We start from the raw sequence: 21,017 nt of genomic DNA on the forward strand, positions 1-21,017 counted from the left end.
TGTTGACCAAAATGAGTCAAAAAACAAGAAACACTGGGCATTTGTACCTTGGAGTATCATTTCAACCTACATGGGGTTTATTTGACACATGGCTCCGAAAACAGTTTAAAAACTCTATTATAACCAAATCTAATTTTCCTTTTTAGTCACTGTATAACTCTTCTGAGTATGATCATTTTCTTTAATGGCTAATCTAAGACACAGCTCATATGGCTTTAGCCTGTATCCTTAGGCAATAATGGGATATGGCTCATGATGTATTATAGCTCATAGCCCTAGAGTTTTCTCTTTTTTTGGCTGTAGTGTGCTGCCATTTGGGTATTGAAGTTCTCTTGCATGAGAGAAAGCAACAATCCTGAAACACGCAAAGATGCCAAAGCACGAGCATTACTATATTCTAAATAATGTAACATTTTTATTTGTTTAATTTATTAAATCTTTAGTGTGTGTAAAATTACGGAGAGTGCTACTGAGTGAATTCTGAAAAGGCTGGATTTATTATTAAGTGTTTATATTCTAGGAGTTGCCCCAAACCGGTAATGCAGATTAGGGCTCCGTTGTCTTGGGTGCTGAGCAAACAGAAGAGAGAGAGTCTCTATGCCAGAAACCCTGTAGACATGTATTTTTCTTTGCCTAAATTTTAAGTTTCCATGGCACATCCCTGCTTCATTTTGTTTCCCCCAAGTGGTTGAGTTGGATCACAGGCCTGTTTTCCATGATATCATTTTAATATTTTATTACATTTTCTCTAGCATCTAGTTATAATGTTTGTGTAAATCTTTGTATCGACCAGCCCAATTCTGCTCCCAGTGAAGCTAGCAAAAGGTTGGATGTTGTTAACTGGCTAACTTTGACCAATCTTAAATAAATCGTGAAGCCTAAATAAGCCTAAATACATTTTGAAGTTTGAAAAACTGGTATGATTGTTACTGTAGTAAGTTAGCTACCAATTAACATATCATAGTCTTTGTCCATTCTGATGGCTTGTGAAGGTGCATCAGTATTTATTATCTGGTTAAAGAGTCTCCTCTCTCTTGAACAGAGCAAAGTTCTGTTCCGTGTTATTATGGCAATCCTCATGTTTCCCGCCCTGTTAATTTTGACAGACGCTTTCTTTTTTCTTTTTTTCGGTGCACTGCAAGAGTATCTGAGATTTTCTAATTCCCTCTTTATTTCCTCCCATTCTCAAGGGTACTGCTTAGTTTGCTCTAGCTTCCCTGAGCTGTTCTACGCGGATATCATGTTGATTATCCATTATCATGGTTTGTATCTTCTGTTATGCCAGCCTCCTTTTTGCCGTTCCCCTTTTATGGTCACTTGAGAGCATTAGGGAAGACTAATGTCATATTGCCCATGTCCTGGGAGCAGCACGTCTTGCAATGTTTATTTTGCTGACTTCTGGTATTCGCAGTGTGCCAATCATGTGGCGAAAAGTACCTATTTGGAGAACTCCAGTTACTGCTGGAGAGCCAGTTTTTAGAATGTCTTTCTGTTATGTGATTGTTGTGCTATACGGACTTGTACTGGAAAATAAAATAGAGAGATCATTATACAGATAGCTGTATGAATTTGTATTGTCTGGATATTTGATATATCATTTTGCCAAGTTTTTGTGGTTATTTCAAGAAAAGTGGCTACAACACTTGACCTCCAGATATTTGGGGTGGGGGTGGGAAGGTTTCCCCAAAAAGAGAAAATCTAATCTCAGCAAAGGCAGAATTTATTACTTTAAATCGTGTTCAAAGACAGTCATAATCCTTCTCTTTTTATGCAGTGAGTATTATATTGAATATGTTATACATGTGTACCACAGACACGCATACTGAACTAAGGAGAAGTCCTCATATGCTAGTGGTGACGAGTTAATTTCACTCCTGTCATAAGACCTCATGATGAGATTTTTGTGCCTTATCACAAATTACTGTGGCTGTCAACAATTATTTTCAGTCTCAATAATAGCTGGCATTATTGCAACCCGTTGGTAGATCTCATGATGAATGTGAAATTAACCACACCAATAGAAGCTGCAAATAGTTACTGTGACCATTGAAGGCAGCTGTTTGAATTTATAAATACTCTTAAGTTTTCCAAGAATTTTATTATTGTTCTACCATTTCATTATAAATGTGTGTTTTGAAGGTAAAAATCTATCTACTGGATCAGATTGTTAACCTGAATTTTTGAAACTCCATAAATTATAGCTTCGCTTGAATGCTGAAAAATTTGAAGAACTGTTGTCTGAAAGAGCCATACAATTTAGAGCTATTGAACGACGATTACTAACTCGATTCAAAGACAAAACACCTGCTCCCCTCCAACATCTGGACACCTTGCTAGAAGGAACTTACAGACAGGTCAGTGCTATTTGTTTATGAACCCACTACATTATTGCTAAAGTTTCAAGCATATAAGCTGTATTTTCCTGGTTACATTTACCAGCCACGAGACCAGGAAACTGTAATTTGTTTAACCTAATATTCACTGCAAGTTTCCAGATGATTTGCAATGGTTTTATTTAATCTACAACCGCAGAATTTCTACTCCTGGGTCACACCAACATAACAGCACATCGTTCTTTCCAAACTGATGTGGATAGTGTAAATATTTTATAGTTCATGTGAAAATATTTTATAGTTCATCGCTTGTATAAATATTTTATGGTGCACTGTAAACTGGTGGGAATGGTTTGGCTGGTGAAACAGTCACAACAAAATAATCTGAGGCTGACCATGTCCTTCCTGAAAGGTTATTTCCTGAAGGTTTCAGAATGCAAGAGTTACAATAAAAGTAGTAAAAACAAATAAGCCCAGTTTGGTGTTATTTGGTGTTATCCTACCAGAAAACAACAGAAAACCCCCAGTGTTGGTTACTACCTGAGCTCATATTGCTTGAGGCATCCCTGTCCCAAGGCATGTTCCTCTTCTGTCTCCCAAGCAGTCACTTTCTTGGCATTTCATGCCTTTCTGCTAGAAAACCTGATTAGTCTGTCATCTCCAGCCTGCCTTGTTGTTGCCTCCTGGTAGGTGCATGGTTCCGAGATGCTTTTAAATTACATTATTGAATCTAATTTTTAAAAGAACTATCAAACTAAGTCTCATTCAGCACGTGGACAGAATGCTGCACATATTGATGTCAATGTGGCTTTGCATAGGCAAGCAGTCCTCCTGTGTCCTGAGAGTTGCTGATTCGAGACCTAAGAATATGATCAGAATAAAACAGTTGACATGAACTGTATTTGATCTGACATTCTGGCTTTATACTTGTGGGGGCAATCAACTCAATATCACATTTCTGACTGAATTTTCTTTAAATCTACTATTGTTGGAAGTTATATGTAGAACTACTTTGTAACAGAAGGAGAGCAAAGAAATATTTCTCTCTTCAATCTATTTACTTTGTATATTTGAGAGCATTTTCTGTATAACCAGTTTCACTGTTTCCTCTGTAGAGACAGTCAGTCATTTTCTTTTGTTTGTGTGACTCTCTCTGCCCAGAAGAGAGAGGCTTTTTTAAATTAGGAAAATATGGTACTAAAATCACAATAATTAGCATGGAGATTTGGGCTGGGTTGTTTATAAATAACTAGATTTATTTTGTAAAATATATTGGCATCTTGACAGAAAAGGTTATAACAGCATTCTTATTAGCAGAATTTGTCTTGAATTAAAGTTAGAATTAAACTTTGGTGATAGTTTGGTTCTTGTTAGACATGGTGTAGTGAAAGGACTTTGCTTCATAGAATCATAGAAGATTAGGGTTGGAAGAGACCTCAGGAGGTCATCTAGTCCAACCCCCTGCTCAAAGCAGGACGAACCCCAACTAAATCATCCCAGCCAGGGCTTTGTCAAGCCAGGTCTTAAAAACCTCTAAGGATGGATATTCCACCATCTCCCTAAGTAACCCATTCCAGTGCTTCACCATCCTCCTAGTGAAATAGTTTTTTCTAATATCCAACCTAGACCTCCCCCACTGCAACTTGAAACATTTGCTCCTTGTTCTGTCATTTGCCACCACTGAGCACAGCCTAGCTCCATCCTCTTTGGAACCCCTCTTCAGGTAGTTGAAGGCTGCTATCAAATCTCCCCTCACTTTTCTCTTCTGTACACTAAATAAGCCCAATTCTCTCAGCCTCTTCTCATAAGTCATGTGCCCCAGCCCTCAAATCATTTTCATTGCCCTCCGCTGGACTCTCTCCAATTTGTCCATATCCTTTCTGTAGCGGGGGGCCCAAAACTGGATGCAATACTCCAGATGTGGCCTCGCCAGTGCTGAATAGAGGGGAATAATCACTTCCCTCGATCTGCTGGCAATGCTCCTACTAATGCAACCCAATATGCTGTTAGACGTCTTGGCAACAAGGGCACACTGTTGACTCATATCCAGCTTCTCGTCCACTGTAATCCCCAGGTTCAGTTTGGTGTTTTGTGTTAATTTGTTGTTGAAGCCAAACCCAAAGAACTGAGCATGAGTTTTAACCCTACATAGGCTGGAGCAGGAGATGTGCCTCCTGCTCATGTAATGAACCTATCTAGGTATTTTATCCCATGCTCATCACCACACCTTACAAGAAAGTAAAACATGGTTCATTGCCTACTTCTGCAGTTATGGTTTTGTAATTCCCTCAAATAGGCTAAAACTTTTCAAAGCATCTGTTTGTTCAAACCCAAAGCAATATTGATATCCAAGCTAGTCCGTGTCCTGGTTCTTTAAATTGGTGTAAGTGATGATTGGTTGAGTCCTGAAGCTCCCTAAGAAGTTTTGCTAGAATGGAAAGCAATTTATTGATTGATTTATTTTGTTGTTTCATTATTTATTTTGCCGTTTGGGTCACAAGGGAAACAGTGGGTGAATGTGGAATTGATTGGTGACATTTTCTATACTTGCTAAGACCTTTCTTCCTTTTTTCTTCTTCTTTGCAACTTCTGCTCAATCCTTTTGTTTTTCTGGACTACTTGAGGAAATGTATCTAAGTAATAACAATAGTTTAAAATATTGGGCAGAGGGAAGGGGATATATCACTAAAAATGAAATAATCGAGCTGGGTAAATAGGAATAGCACAAACCTCACTCTGCAAGTCCCCTTAAACATGTGATCATTGTGATATTGGAATGAATGTTACAGTACTTTTTAAAAATTCTTTCATTTCATTAGAAATTTTAAACTACGAGTAAATGTGTTTAAAATTTTCTTTGGGGAAAAATTATTTATTTGAGGACCATAATTTATAAACTATTTGGTAACTTTCATTAACGCAGAACATTTGCAGTGGGACTGAAGAGTGGTGGCCTGATTCAACATACAGTGAAGTTAATGGGAATGACTGCACCACAACTAAAGGTGGAGCAGAATTTATGTGGGCTTACCCAAAGAAGGACAGCTCTGCTTTGTGGTTGGGGGTGGGGAGAGAGAGGAAGAATGCCAGAAACTGCTGCAAACCACAGGGCTGTATACCCAGACAAAGACTCCCATTGACTTCAGGGAGCTTTGGATGAAGCCTTGAATGAATGAGGAAGTCGATACAAAAATCTTAAATTTCTTTGTATCAGAGTATATATTCTGGAGAAATGCCACTGATTAAGTCATTCAAATATTTACATAAAATAGCGTTTATGATTCTTATTTGCTGTGTTTTATTAATCATCTCTCTCTCCTTTTTATATTAAAACCACTCGTATAATATGGGAAATAAGATTTAAATGCAACTCTGTTGTTGCAGTTTTGTTGTAGCCGTGTTGGTCCCAGCATACTAGAGAGACAAGGTGGGTGAGGTAATATCTTTTATTGGACCAACTTCTGTTGGTGAGAGAGACAAGCTTTTGAGAGACAAGCTGTCACTCTGTTATTCTTCATTATCTGGGTATACTGCAAGGAGGACAGGAGACTTGTTATGGGTTTTAATCAGGCTGCAACTTTATTATATAGATCTCTGGGACTATCTGGCAGATCAAGTGTACAGTGCAGGCAAATCCATGCTTATTTAAATCATTTCTCCAGGGCTTTCACCAACCCCCCTTTGTTTCCGTCCAGGTTCCCCAGCCGACCCATGGCTTGGACCTTATCATCCGCCAGCCTCATGAGAAGGTTTAGGAGGGCTATGAGAACGGAGGGGGTTGGCTCCCTGCCTTGCCAGTCATAGGAGTCCCCGAACCTCCTCCCCCATTCTGTTCCTTTATCCAGGACCTCCTTTTAAGTCCTTTATCAAGCCATTTATCTGGTCACTGATTGCCCTCCCTTTGGAGTACCTGCACTGAACATCCACCCAGTATTACAAAATAAGTTGCTACATATGGCCTACCACCTTTTCTATTGACCAGAAAAGGTCCACCCTCACATGTGCTGAGAGGAAGGCAAAAAAATCACACTCCACTGAAGCCAATTCTGGTGGTGTGGGAAAAATTCCTTCCCAGCCCACCTTTAAAAGTGGCGACTAGAGTAATGCCCACAGCAGGTCCTAACCCAGCCTGCCATTCGCCTCCACTAGGGGAGGGAGGGCGGGTGTTGGCTTCCTTGCTGCTTGGACATAGAGACTTGCCCCACCCAGGTTTCATATCTTTATGCACATTCCTAGGGGAAGGGTGTGTGTGTGTGTGTGAGTCACTGCTGCAAAGCACCTTTTACAGCAGTTTCTGACCTTCCTTCTCCCCCCCCCCCCCCAACCACAAAGCAGAACTGCCTTCTTTGGGTAAGCCCAGACAACTTTTGCCCCACCTGTAGTTGTGTTGCAGTCATTGGTGGTCAGTCACAAATGAAAAGTTTGTTCACATTGTTTTTTGGTTTTGTTTTTTTATTTCCCTGTCTAGCAGGCATGTAGAGATAGGAAGGCTGTGTAGTTGCAATGCTACTTTTTCACAACTGTGTTATCATGCAAACCTTTCGTTATAATGGGGTAGCAAAATTGAAAAGAATGAGAGCATCATATCTACATGTTGACGAGTTAATGAAATTTATAGGAAAAATATAAGCATTTGGTCTAGACTGCTTAGCCCTTCCACAGAAGCGTAGCTTGGAGGTAGGAGTAAGGAGTTTCTGCTTTAGGTGGTTTGGGTAAAAGCAGAACAACATTTCAGTAACTTCACTCTTATTACTGCTCTGGGGTTCATGGTATCCCAAATGAGGGAAGCAGTTGTGCAAGTAGAAATTATTTCTTGTCTGTACTGCACTCACAGGAGGGACACAAGGAGGAGCACGTGACTCCGCCCTGCCCCCAGTCTGGGGCCTCGCCTTCTGCCAACTGAAGGGAAGTATGTTCTCACTGAGAAAGATGATGTTTGGAATCACATGGGCAAGTTACATGTCCATCACCCCCACCCATATTCTAGTTAGAATGTTCACAGGAAAAGTCTATTAAGTGTAGACAGGCATTTTCCAGGGTCCATTGTGAGCTAAGTGTTCCTTAAGGGGCCATTCGACTTGACTTATCCCTTCATGTGCTGGCTAAATACCTTGTGGGCATTACCACAGGAGCAAACATGTAGTAAACATAGCTAATATTCATAACTTCAGATACCAAGATGATACATGCATAGAAGTTGCATAATCCTAAGTACTAGCTATTTCACGTACATGACTATTCCCAAAAGAGATTCTGAAAAATCATACCGTGTACTTGAGACCCTATGTGCCAGCACCATGCCCCACTAGAATTTTGTTATCTGTTATGTAACAACAGAGATGAAGCCAATGACATAACTGTTTAGGCTAAAAGGGCAAGGTTAATTTTTAGCTGTTCAGGTGTGACTGAGTGTCACAGGGTCCGCATAAGTCTCCGCCCCCTTGAGCCTGTGCCCTGCGTTGGCTGGTTCTATAAAGAGTCCCCACGCCTTCTTAATGCTTCACCCTTGTGTCTTTATTTACAATGCAATTGTGTAGTCCCCCTTATTCCCCCCAGCAGCTCATAGACTTTAAGGTCAGAAGGGACCATTATGATCATCTAGTCTGACCTCCTGCACAACGCAGGCCACAGAATCTCACCCACCCACTCCTGTAACAAATCCCTAACCTATGCCTGAGTTACTGAAGTCCCCAAATCGTTGTTTAAAGACCTCAAGGTGCAGAGAATCCTCCAGCAAGTGACCCGTGCCCCATGCGGCAGAGGAAGGCGAAAAACCTCCAGGGCCTCTGCCAATCTGCCCTGGGGGAAAATTCCTTCCCGACATCAGTTAAACCCTGAACATGTGGGCAAGACTCACCAGCCAGCAGCCAGGAAAAAATTCTCTGTAGTAACTCAGATCCCACCCCATCTAACATCCCATCACAGACCATTGGGCATATTACGTGCTAATAATCAAAGATCAATTAATTGCCAAAATTAGGCTATCCCATCATACCATCCCCTCCATAAACATATGCCCCTCCTCACCTCCATCGCACCCTGCTTTTCTCTGGCCCAGGCGTGTCCAAATCTCAGGTAAAAATCAGAACCTGCCGTGACTGCTCTAGTAGGGAGGTCGCCATGGGAGGGTCCAGTCCCATGGGGTAGCATAAAGGTCTGAACCACTCAGTAGCTGATGGAAGGGCACTGCACGAGGCCGGGGGGCAGCAGGCAGCCCTGGCCCATGGATGCAGCCTGCAAGTGGATGGGCAACATCTTCTAATTGGCGACAGGGCAAAGGGGAAAGTCACGGGGGGTCCCTCTTGTAGCCACTTGCAGCACATCTGGCTGCTCCAGAGAGTCCAAGTGCAGAAGGGACCCCGGTGGTCATCCAGTCCAATCTCCTGCCAGGCCAGAAACTGCCCCACAACAATTCAGATCTTTTAGAAAAACAACCCCTCTCTATCTAAAAGTTGCCAGCGACGAAGAATCCACCACAACCCCTAGTCAACCGCTCCAGTGGTTAATTACTCTCACCACTAAAAATTTACGCCTTATTTCCAGTATCAATTTGTGCAGCTTCAACTCCAGTCATTGGTTCGTGTTAGACCTTCCTCTGCTAGACTGAAGAGCCCATTATGAAATATTTGTTCCCCATGGAGGTACCAATAGCCTGGGATCAAGTCACCCCTTCACCTTCTCTTTGTTAAGCTAAATTCATTGAGCTCCTAGAGTTTGCCACTACAAGTCAGGTTTTCTAACCCTCTGATCCTTCTCATGGCTCTTCTCTGACCCCTCTCCAATTTATCAACATCCTCCTGGGCACCAGAACTGGACACAATATACCAGCAGCGGTCCCCATTCAGGCCCTTCCCAGGGTCTAACCACCGTGAGGCTCCCTGCCTTTGGTGAGGAGACAGAGATGTAAGCCTCCTATCCCCTCCCAGGCTAGCCTCCTCACTGAGCTTTCTCCAGGGCTTTAATAGCCCTCCCCTTCCTCAGCCCAGCTGTCTCTACTTAGCTCAAGTCATTGCTATGAGCCGGCCCTCGTTAGGGCCTGCAGCTGAGCTCTCTGCTGGCTGCCCGGGCCCCTGCATCTGGTTTCCCTACCAGAACGCAGGGCTTGGCCAGCATTTTGGCAGGGCATTCAAGGGGTTTTACCCCAGTCCTGCCACACAGAGCCTTTAATTAGTGAGGGCATACTGGCTGGCACACATTCAGGTTAATGGCCTTCAGTGTTCCTTTTCAGTTACCCGGTTTATGAACATAAAAAAGTTATGTGCTGAGGTGGTTTAAAGCATAACCCGGGTTTTTAGGTTTGCAAATCTGTGAACCTTTGCTTCCTAGAGATTTTATTATTATTATTTATTTTATTTAATTTTTTTTGCTGGTCATAATTTGGGAGGCTATCCTCTCTGCCCTCTGCTCATGAGGTTATGTATGTGTCTTGTAGCACTTTTCTGAACACCAGTAGGAAGGATTTTTTTCCCCCACTAAGTGTGGACTGATTCTTTTCTCTTAGAAGGCATGTAATTTTTTCAGGTACACACTGATTAACACAGAAAATAATTGGTGCTGTTAAACTTTCTTCAAATTCTACAGAAAATTAAGTTCAGCTATATTTTCCAGTACAGTGATGAAATGGGTGTTTGTATATACAAACATCAACATGCTTAACTGCTCACTTCCCCCACCCCCCAAATATGTAGTATTTCTGTCTGTTTATATGGAATATGGGAGTTGGGTGAGGAGCCATTTCAGCATCTGTATGACTTATTAAAAGACAAATTTTAAGTAGAACTGTATCCTAAACTGCATTATGGTATTGTACCCAAACATTCTATTTCAATGGGAGATTCAACTTCCTTTATAGGACCAGAACAGACTCCTGAAACTCTTATCACAAAAGTGGTCCATAGTCATGCAAATAGTCCCATTGTCTTCAGTGGGATTGATCAAACGATTAAGGGTTTACAGGATTCGATTCTAAGTTTGTAAATTGTTTTGGATGAAACTGCCAATGCCTGAACTGTCAGATCAGAAGGAGCTTCATTTGAATAAAGGTGGGCAGATGTGTGATAAGTCTTAGCTTTGTTGCTAAGATGAGGAACAAATTTTCAGCAAAGTTCTTGGCAGATTCCTGAGGCAGGTGGTTTAAGGCCGTCAGTGTCCAGAATTATAATCTTCACTTATAGTTCTCTCACCCACAAAGCTGGAAAATGAGGCATATGTTTTCTTTGTTTTGCTGCTCCAGTTCCAGTTAAGAAAATGCATGTTAGACTAGTTTGGATGCAAAGAAGAATTCTATGTATACTGGGGACAACACGTGATTCCTGTCAGGCTGCAGAACTGGGCTGACCTCAGAATCCAAACATCCTCTGGTCAATGCAAGCAGAGGCATTCCTCTAATGATTTGGACTTGATGTGATGCAGTATGAATGTCATGGATAATTCAGACCAACGGGAAGAAACAGAATAAAAAACACTGTTTAAACACCTTCTGTCTCCCCTCCCTTCCCCTCTGGCTAACAAACTTAAACAAAACCTTTGTTTGTCTGTTAGCATATGTATTGTGCTGTTAAAGACATGTAATCCTTCTGCCCATCTAAGTTGGCAGCAACAAGGGCTGGGTTCTTTATCTAGGGGTTCCGTTTTAATAACGCAATGCAAAACTGGCTCGAGCCCCCACGCAGTGACCTGGGACAATTACATACTACCCCCTGGGTGCCTCTAAGAGGTAATACTTCCCTTCTCGCAAGCACGGAGTTTGAGTGTAGCAGAAAATGTTTAATAACATGAGGTAAACAACATCAGCATTAAATTGGAAAAAACACCACAAACAGGATTCATAACACAAACCATGAGCAAAAAACCCACCCCAGCAAATTGGGCTGTGTCCTTTCCCTTTGGTTCTTGAATCCAGCAACCCAAAAATCACCCAGAATCCCCAAAGTCCAAAGCCCCCAAAGTCTCTTGGGTTCAGCAACCACCCAAAGTCCCAAAAGTCCAACAAACCCCAAAGTCTCTGTCCCTGGTCAGTGCAGCCCCAAAGTAAAAGGGGGGGCATGCAGGGTGTTAAGGGGCACCTTACATGATCCGAGGCCGTCCGTCCATCTCTCCGTGGGGTTCTACCACAGCCTTCACCATGAGCCAGTCCACTTCCTGCCGTCCCACAAACTGCTCCGCTCCATGACCTGTGAGCCGCTCCAGCTGTCCCTGCAAACAGCTCCATTCGCCGTTCCTTGAGCCTCTCCAACCGGCCCCACAAGGCTCCACGCCGCTCACTGCTCCTCCAGTCGTCCCCACAAATTGCTTCGCCAGCTGCTTAGCAATATAGCTTCAGGCTCCCCCACTAGTTAACACAGCCTGAGTGATCTCAACTCTTAATAATTTTAGCTCTTTTGTGATTTCAGCTCACAGTAGGGGAGCCCCAGTGCTGGTGCACCATTGGCCCAAAGTGAATTCAGCTCAGCAGCCTGTAACTAGACTCCTAATAGAATCAAAGTTAGCTCTGATATTCAACAGTGGAGAGAGGAGGTGGTGCAAGTGGTGTATTAAGCCCTCAGAGGGGACCCATACCATCAGATACAAATACCTATCCCCATCCTTTCTCAATTCACTGGGTTTTGTAACCCATGCCCCTTGTCAAGCAAGTGCTACTTAGGTAATGGTGAAGGACTCACTCAATCCTTCTGTCATACAACAGTTCCACTGGCCGTGATTCACAGAATCGGGGTAACAAAACTTTATTCTTCCTGCCCCAATAACAGAGAAACTGGGGATCCCACACCAGCCAAAGTAACCACTTTCAGTTGCTGTTGTTTCATGCCAGGCGCGTGGGTGTGCCTATGCAAACAAGATCAGCCCCTGGAGTTCTTTTCCACACTCGCTATAATTCACCACCAGATGTCAGGGTAGAGCTCATCCGGACTCTGCTTACAGACATATAAAGAATGATTGTCCTCCCTAGCCTTGTTCTGCACCTTTAGTTTTTCCAGTACCCTGTACCCACTAAAAATCTCTTGCCAGTACTGCGTACTGGAGGGTACCGTTTTACTTGCACTACTGGGGGCAAGAGAAAAAAGAAAATGAGAAGAACTCCATGTCACCTGCACAGCTGCCAGGAGTATGCTGCATGCTTGTGAAGGTGCAACAGTGCACATGTTACCCCTCTGCCCCAGGAACATTCCAGTAACTCTGCACTGCCTCTAACTCAAAACTGTCTCCAAGTGCCAGCATAACACATGTCCTTGAATGGTTTATTGAACCACAGAGGATGGTCATTGACCTCTTGAGTCTGAGAGATCTGCAGGAAGAGCTATCTGGTCAGAACAAGTTTCTTCTATGGCTTATTGTGAGAGCTAAGTGTCTTTGATGGGCCATCAATACGTAGCTGTCTGGCCTTAATATAAATTCTATCTGCGGGGTGTTACTCAGGAACACAACACATATATAACATAGCAGTACATACACCTGCACCCCGTATAATGCGACCCGATAGAACACGAATTCGGATATAACATGGTAAAGCTGCGCTCCGGGGGGGGCGGGGCTGCGCGCTCCGGCGGATCAAAGCCAGTTCGATATAACATAGTTTCACCTATAACGCGGTAAGATTTTTTGGCTCCCGAGGACAGCATTATATCGGGGTAGAGGTGTACCAATATTCCTAATTTCAGATACAAAGATGATACGTGCATATAAACAGGATAATCATACTTATCAGTGGAAAAGTTATGATTTGCTACCTTACATGACATACTTTATACAAGATTTGTTGCAATTGTATAAGAGCGGTAATATCAGTGGTATTATCAGTCATATTCAATCATATAGCGTCACACCACTGTACTGCCCTTGACCTGATTTGGCCCAAACATGCATGATGAAGCTCAAAAAATGTTTGAACCACAACCGAGGAAATGCATCCTGGTACCCACTACTAATTGAAATAGTGCCTTCATCTGAGAAACATGCCTACCAAACTCCTTGAAAAATGCAGTAGTTCACCCAATCCTCGAGAAATCCTCTTGCAGTCTTGAAGATCTCCCTGACTACCATCCTCAGCAAGTAATTGAGACACTTGTACTTCTCAGGGACAATACAAGTCACAGAATTCAGGACAAAGCATGTAAGAGCTGGGAATAAAGCATTCTTGGTCGAGGGGATCTGGTTATGGAATAAATTTCCAGAGGAGATTAGACCAATCCATAGCTTTTAGGATATGTTATAGAACTATCCTCTTCAAGAAGGCCTTTCCACTCACAACAGTGATACCCTGCCAGGGCCGGCTCTAGGCACCAGCAAACCAAGCACCTGCTTGGGGCAGCACATTTTCAAGGGCAGCATTCTGGCCATTTTTTTTTTTTTTGCTTCTGGCAGCAAAAGCCTAGAGCTGGCCCTGGCAGCAGCAGCGCGTCATGCGCGGGGGGCACCCTGGGGCTACTGCAGTTCGCGCCGCGGGGGGAGCAGTGCCCACACCTTGTGGCTGGGCCGGGCAGGCTTCGAGCGGGGGACACTGAGGCTGGGGCACACCCCACGGGGCACACGGAGCCACCTGCAGGTGCCGCAGGGCGTCCGCCCCCCAGCGCTGCAGCCGGGGCTGGGTGAAGCGTCTCAAGCCACCCAGGGACTGGTTGCAGGGCAGACAGAAGCAGCAGCAGCAGTGGGGCCATAGAGGGCGGGGCGCTGTCGTGCGGGGCTTGCGTCCCGCTCTCCAGGGCTCCGCTGCCTCTGGGGCTACCCTGCCCCGGCTCCTCAGCCCTCTGCCGGGGTGGTTCTCCGGCTCTGCCCTCCCGGGTCCCGGCCGGTCCTGGAGGCGGGAGCCCTGGATGGAGGGACCCTGGGCTGAGGCGCGGCCCAGGATCCCCGCTGCTTACCCTGACCCTGCCAGCGCCGGACCGGCTGGAGGTGGGGGGGGGGGGCAGAGTCATCACTGGTGGGGGGGAGCCCAGGGCTGGGGCGGCAGGGGGTGCGGGTGTGGGGGGGGGAGAGAGAGCCCAGGGCTGGGGTCGGGGGCAGCCAAAAATTGTTTTGCTTGGGGCGGCAAAAAACATAGAGTCTGCCCTGTACCCTGCTATCCCCAAAGCAGTGCATGTTACCCTCAAACAAAATCAACCTTAAAAAATGAATAAATCAAAACCCTACCTCAGGCAGAGTTTTTACCCTGAAAAGGAAGAAGTGCCAGAGATTCCATGACATCCACTAGGATTTCACTATTGTTATTGGTTTTACATTCTAGGCACTAAACGACTACCATGATGGGGGTAGACAGCAGCTTCCAGATTCGGGGAGTAGAAAGATGAGCTTTATGCCAAATGTGCACACACTGCCTTTCCTTGATTTATGCTCCATTTTCCACTGGCCTTATATGATCTAGGATGATAAATAACAGTGCGTAGGGGAAGGCAAAATTGTAAAAATAGCTTATTTGTTCCCTAGCTACATCATTATTTTTCTGTTTAGTTTTCATGACACTTGACTTCAGAATGAGAGTTCCTATTACAGCTTAGGCATGTAAACTATCAATTCTCTGACAAATGACTGAGAATCAGATACAAGAATCATAAACATTCAAGGAATTTTCCTTTTGCCTTTTATTACATTTTTATTACACTTACTAGGCTGCTGTACTCTACTCAGACCTTGTGTCCCATGTGCTCTTGGCTTGCTGCGGCTGGGCAGAATTTTAAGCACTGTCTGTCTGGCTCTCTACATCTAGATTCACACTCCGGGTGCGGGCCCTGCGTGTGATGCTCCTTCTTGGCAGTGGAAACCCCATGGTCCAATTGCCTAGGCTCTGAAACCGGTGTCAGCTCTCACAGGCCTCCCAGTACCTGTTGCCCACTCCCAGAGTTCCTCTAAAGCGGTGGACCTGCTGGTTTACTGTTTCCCTCTCCTTGGACTATGTGACAGTGAAAGCAAGCAACACACAGTCTCCTCAAAGAAACTTCTAAATACATGCACACCCTTTACTCTTAGGCCTGGTCTACACTGGGGGGGAGGGGGACGCGAGCCAAGTCGGTCTAAGTTACGCAACTTCAGCTACAAAAATAGCGTAGCTGAAGTCGACATACTTAGAGCTACTTACCGCGGTGTCTTCACTGCTGCAGGTCGACTGCTGCCACTCCCCTGTCAACTCTGCCTGCGCTTCTCCCTCCGATGGAGTACCTGAGTCGCTGGGAGAGCGCTCGGTGGTCGATTTATCGCATCTTCACTAGACGCGATAAATCGATCCCCGCTGGATTGATCGCTCCGGAGGTAAATGTAGACATGCCCCGAGACAGCACAAGAGATATACAGATCCATGGAAAACAACAAAACCTGCACATAAATACCTGCTCACTTTCCTCACCATACCAAGAGCCCTTTGGGATTTGGTTAGTGGGTTTTCAGGGTGTTCAGGATTCTCAACTCCTGATCAACCTTGTTTGCTTCTGGTCCTGTTTCTGCTGCCCTTTCTAAGATTGTTGGGAAGAAAGCTGCCCTTTTAGAAGGAACCAGTTCAGCTAAGTCAGCTTGTAACCAAGCAGTGGATCACCTGACAAGCAACTTGAAGTCACCGAGGAGAGTAACCTGACAGGGTGGGACTGGAACCATTGCTTGGTTACAAGCTGACTTAGTTGAACTGGCTCCTCAGTGTGGGGACAGTTAGCTCATTGTCTTAGGGAGGGTGCTTGCATTTGAGTGGGAGGCCTTCTATATTAATGGCCCAGGAGGTTTCAGTACAAGATGGAGGGTAAAAGGCAAAAGTGTAGGCACAGCACATTCTTACAATAAAATGGCGCTCACAAAACAAAAGAGTTTGTAGTTTGATACGTATGGACATACACTAATCTGTCTCACCTTTGTTTTGGTCACCATTTCTAACTCCATTTCTAAATCTTTTTTCTCAAAAATCCCTTTCTCAGCATCATAGAGATTATCCAGAGATTAGCGCCAGTAATTTACTTCTATGAAAACTGATGCTAACGCAATTCCATAATCAGCTGACACAAAAGATGTTATAGGTGTGAATCAGGAGCTTCTTTCTCTTAATGATCTTTCCTCTCACCTTGCTTGCTTCACTATCCATTGATTTTGGACAGGAAGATCCTTATATGCCTATAACTAAATCTTAGTCTCTTAGAAGGGCAGTGAATGGTGGTGCGGGCATGATGTCAAATAAGTATGTGTCACCTACAGTATTTTAAATAGATGTAGTTAATCTGTCTGTTTACAAAAAAACCCTTTAAACAGTTATTATTATCCAACTTCTGAAGTGCTTTAAAATAGTCATTACTGGAAGAGTATAGAATAAAATGAGCTTCAATGATGAATATGCTGTGATTATTTTTTAGACCTGCAATGCATAGGACACCGAAGAAAAGTTATGGGCGCGGTTAGAAAACTCATTACATTTATTCATTAAAATAAATTTAGAATGGCATTAAGGGTCCATAATTCTTTGCCCAAGCCACTTAACTCCTTTACTTGTCTATTAATTGACTGATAAAGACCTCAGAACCAGTCATCGATGATAGAGTATTCTCTCTAGAGTCATACTTTTGACACACATGGCCTCAGAAACATGCCATTGTGGGAATGATTCATAGTTTGATTAGTAAGGACATTTACCTCAAAGCAAAAGCATTAGAGTTCACCATGCATAACTCAAAGGCTATATATCACACCCATTGGTGTAATAGTCATTTTCCCCTGATAATATCAGTGAGATCTACACCCAACACATAAATCTTTGGTTTAACTAAATATGCAGTGTTTTTGAGGAGTTATATATAGCTTCTCTTGTTTTATTGCTTTTCCTGCTAGCTATAGTATTTTAATAGCCACTAAAAGTGGCTTAGTGGGTATTAAAAATAATTAAAGTACTGTGTTTTACTGCATTCAGAATGGGATTATATTTCTGTTTGCATAGGATCTATTTAGCTTTAAGTGTGGCCTCATTAGGATGTTATCAGAATTTTCTTCCCACCCCAGTTGCTTCAAGAGATAGTCCAAAGGCATCCAAAAGATGCTGGTTACTCTTGAGAAGCATATATCAAGATGGCTGGCACAAGAATTCTGTATTTTAAAGTAGCAATTACTTGCTCCAGTGACAGACAAAAACCTTCATACAACATTCTTCAGCTTGCAATACACTCTTCAACTGATGAACAATACTGGAGCAAGCAAGTTATTTTATTATGGGGAACATGAGAGATGTCCAACCACTGAAAAGCGAGTTATTCTGTGTGAAATGTGCCTGTGTTTTGATGGCACAAAATGTTAAAGCATCAAGGCCCTGGTGACAGTTGCTTTGCATTGTTAACCCTGTGTGGTTTGAAGCACTGTTGAACCAATGCATAGATGTGCCGAGGCACAAAATAATGGTAACCACTTTTAAGGTCAAATCCTGTACCCCAGCCTTAGCCCAAGCAGATAGACTGATCAACAGGAATCACTCTAGAGATTGGAAGAACAAAATCCCGTCTACATTTGATGGAGTGAAAGAGGAACTAGTCTGCAGCTCCTACAACAGTTCACAGGAATGGAGAGTCAGAATCAGTGTCAAGAGATAATTTCTTGATGAGGAGTCATTTATGAATCATATAGAGTGCCAAGTTTAGGACAATGCCGAAGCTTAAATTATTGACAGGAAACATTCAATGCTCCTTTTATTGTGTCAAAATCAGAGGAAAAAGCTGTTACTCCCAGCATGGGAAGGCAGAAAGTTTTGGTATTCCATACCAAATGCACAGTCTCAGCTCTAATATATTAATTATTCCAGCAATTCACCGCACCGAGTAACAAAGGGATGTAAGTTTGCAGTAGCTTCCGCCTTCAGGAATTTGGCAAGCAATATCCAGGTGGCAACTTCTTACTTCAAGTGTTTGTAAGTATCACTAGGCATACATATATCCTCGTATCTTATTCACATAAAGACTCAGATGACTGTTTATCTGAGACATAACTGACTTGGAAGAACCAGTCTCAAGAACACCTGGTGCACTTTCACTTAAACAGACATACAGGCCATGACATTTCCATCAGCAAATATGATAGCTCATCTTACTTCCTATTTCAGGAAGCCAAAACATGGAGTTGAGCTGTGTACAATTAATCTGTTTTAGTCACTACCTTTTTAAGGAAACCAATCTAAATAACAGACTAACTAGATTGGTATTATTCATAAGTAATCTTTGAATTGGGAAGTGGGGATGAAAGAACTCTGTCATCTCCAAACAAAATATTACGGTGTTCTCAGCTCAAAGTCCAGGAACTAACGTAACTGCAATGGATTTTTTCTTTCTTTAAAACAAGAGACTTTTGCACATGATTTCCTTCATTTAATCTCTGTGATGTAGGGAGATGTCAGTATTATGCAGCCTCCACAATCCCTTGCTTGATAGAAAAATTTGAATGATCACTACAAATGAAATGATTTTGTCAGTCGCTCCAGGTTACAATCTTACTACATCTGATCACCGTACACTAGAACATTGTCTGTATTCTAAACCTGGCTCTTTATCTCTGCTGGAATGGATTTAGTGAGATGATGTTTACAAGGACTAGGTCCTCCCACTCCTCCGAAATGCTTGGAAGGGATAGACTGAAACTGTGCATCTTCAAATGAAAATGTCCGTAACCTGGCAGAATTTAATCTCCATGTATCCTTCCCTGTGTTGCTTGAAGCAGCTTCCACCCCTGTCTGATGATATGGTATATGTTCTCCAACTGTACTTTCACAATCCTTTTTTTCTTTTTTACTGAACAAGTGTGGATATGCTATAATTATCATAGTCAATTAATGAAATATAAATTGATCAATTAATGAAGCATCTTTTGGAACTACTGTAGTTTTGTGCCTTTTGTGGTCTTTTAGAAGTTATCCCTGGCAGAAGACACTGCATCTTGTAGAATGAGTGACTTTTTGTCTCTTGTGACTGATGTGTTTTCACTGAGTGGTGCTGTGGAGCCCTCCTAAATCCTTCCAGAGCCAGTTTCAAAATTCCATGTTAATCTGTCAGTTACTCATCTAACATTTTTTTACTCCTCATTCTAGTGAGTGCTTCTTGATTACATCAGTAATTAAAGGTCTCTGGGCTTCTGTCTAAAGTCTTACCAGTGTCTTCCAGTTTACATATTTCAAGGTTAACACTTTGCTCAGCCTTGTCCAATAAATGTCTGTCTTTGTATTGCTTTTCTAGGTTATTAACAAGACTCATCCTTCAAGGATCAGTTGTGATTTATTCTGTGATAACAGCCTCAGGAGTTTTATTTTATTTATTTATTTATTAAATGCCTCAAGGAATTCTTGACATCTGTTTTCAATGAGTTTAGTAATAATTCTAAATGGTGGCACAGTGGAAGAATTATATTTCAATGACAATTTGGTCTGTATATTGTAGTAGAGTACTTTGAGGAAGATTTTTAACACATAAGCGGGATTCTGACTCTTCCAGTCAAAGATTCACTTATGTCTGTTTTACTTCCAACCTCTTGAGAGATGGCTGTGTTTAATCTGTAGTTCAGGGACTCTGTTATGTCACCATGAAAGTTTCATTGCCCCTTGTCTGTTAGTAACCTGGAACAGGGCTAGATTAATTGTATTTCCCTTGTTAATTTTCAGGAAGTGTTAAGTTTTATCATTTATTCATTTAGCTTTGTGGAATATGCTGACATTTAAAAATCTTCATTGCTTAGTGTTTCTTTAGACAGTTATTCATGCAGTATTATGTATGAATCATTATGCATTAAGTGTTTTCCCATTCTCTTAAATTATTTCTTCATTCCATTGGTTCATTGTTTCCCCACCTTTTTTTCTGTGACTCATGTGTTTTAATATATCCAGTATCACAAAAAATGAATGAACCTATACTAAAGAAGTTAACTGCAGCAGTATTTGATATAGAAAGACAAATTTTACTCTGTTATACAAGAGCAATTCTGGAGTGACTACAAAGGAGTTACTTTAGATTTATGGCAGTGTAAATGAGAAAATAATTTGGTCCGGAGAATGTATATCAATATATTCAGAATGCCATCTCAATTAATTTCCCCTAAACTTTTTAGAGAACTCCTATTGAAAGAGCCTTTCAGGTGTTTTGGCCTGAAATGGTAATAACTCTCTTTATGCTTGTATTCGGGTTTTTGTCTGTGTATTTTATGTACTCATTCTAGTAATTGTGACAGTACTAGTTCTATTATAATAGCAACTAAGTGCAGCTGCAAAAATTGTTTACATAAGTTACCAATGCTACCTCAAGAGGGATGGATACACAAACTGAAACTGTAACTTCCGTAACTCTGACTAGCAAGTAGTGGTAGGTCTTTCTGATACAAAATGCAAAACAGCCCAACAGAACCAGAACAAAGCAAGCAAACAGAGTAACACATACAATAATGAAAAATAAACTAAATTAAAAAGCAGACCAAAACATTCAATCAAATGTTGACCAAAATAAAGGGGCATTTGCTCATTTCCTGAAGCTCACTAAACCTGGGTTCTGTTGGATGCTGAAGAAAGGAAATTTCAAAGGCAGAGATGCTTCACTGAGCAACAGTCTACAAGCCACCATTAACTGCTTTGACAAGCTATAAGGTTGAAGATGGTCTCTCGGGTAACTGGATTCCATAGCACTAAGGGATTTAAATTTTAAATAACATCAACTTGTCCCTGCTGCCTCTAGGTGGAGGAACGGCCATGGGGGCTCCAGGCGCTGC

General features: G+C 42.5%; 1 protein-coding gene across 7 annotated transcripts in view; it reads left to right on the forward strand.

The window, feature by feature from the left end:
• Positions 1 to 21,017, forward strand: part of BBS9 (Bardet-Biedl syndrome 9) — a 264,350-nt gene that overhangs the window by 164,969 nt on the left and 78,364 nt on the right. For all 7 annotated transcript variants that reach the window (XM_034761160.1, XM_034761159.1, XM_034761161.1 and 4 more), the window contains one exon: positions 2,202 to 2,354. In XM_034761160.1, the coding sequence (XP_034617051.1) occupies positions 2,202 to 2,354 (153 nt within the window). The remainder of the gene's footprint in view (positions 1 to 2,201; positions 2,355 to 21,017) is intronic.

The sequence above is a fragment of the Trachemys scripta genome, chromosome 2 (genome assembly GCF_013100865.1).
Source record: "Trachemys scripta elegans isolate TJP31775 chromosome 2, CAS_Tse_1.0, whole genome shotgun sequence".
Lineage (NCBI taxonomy): Eukaryota > Metazoa > Chordata > Testudines > Emydidae > Trachemys > Trachemys scripta.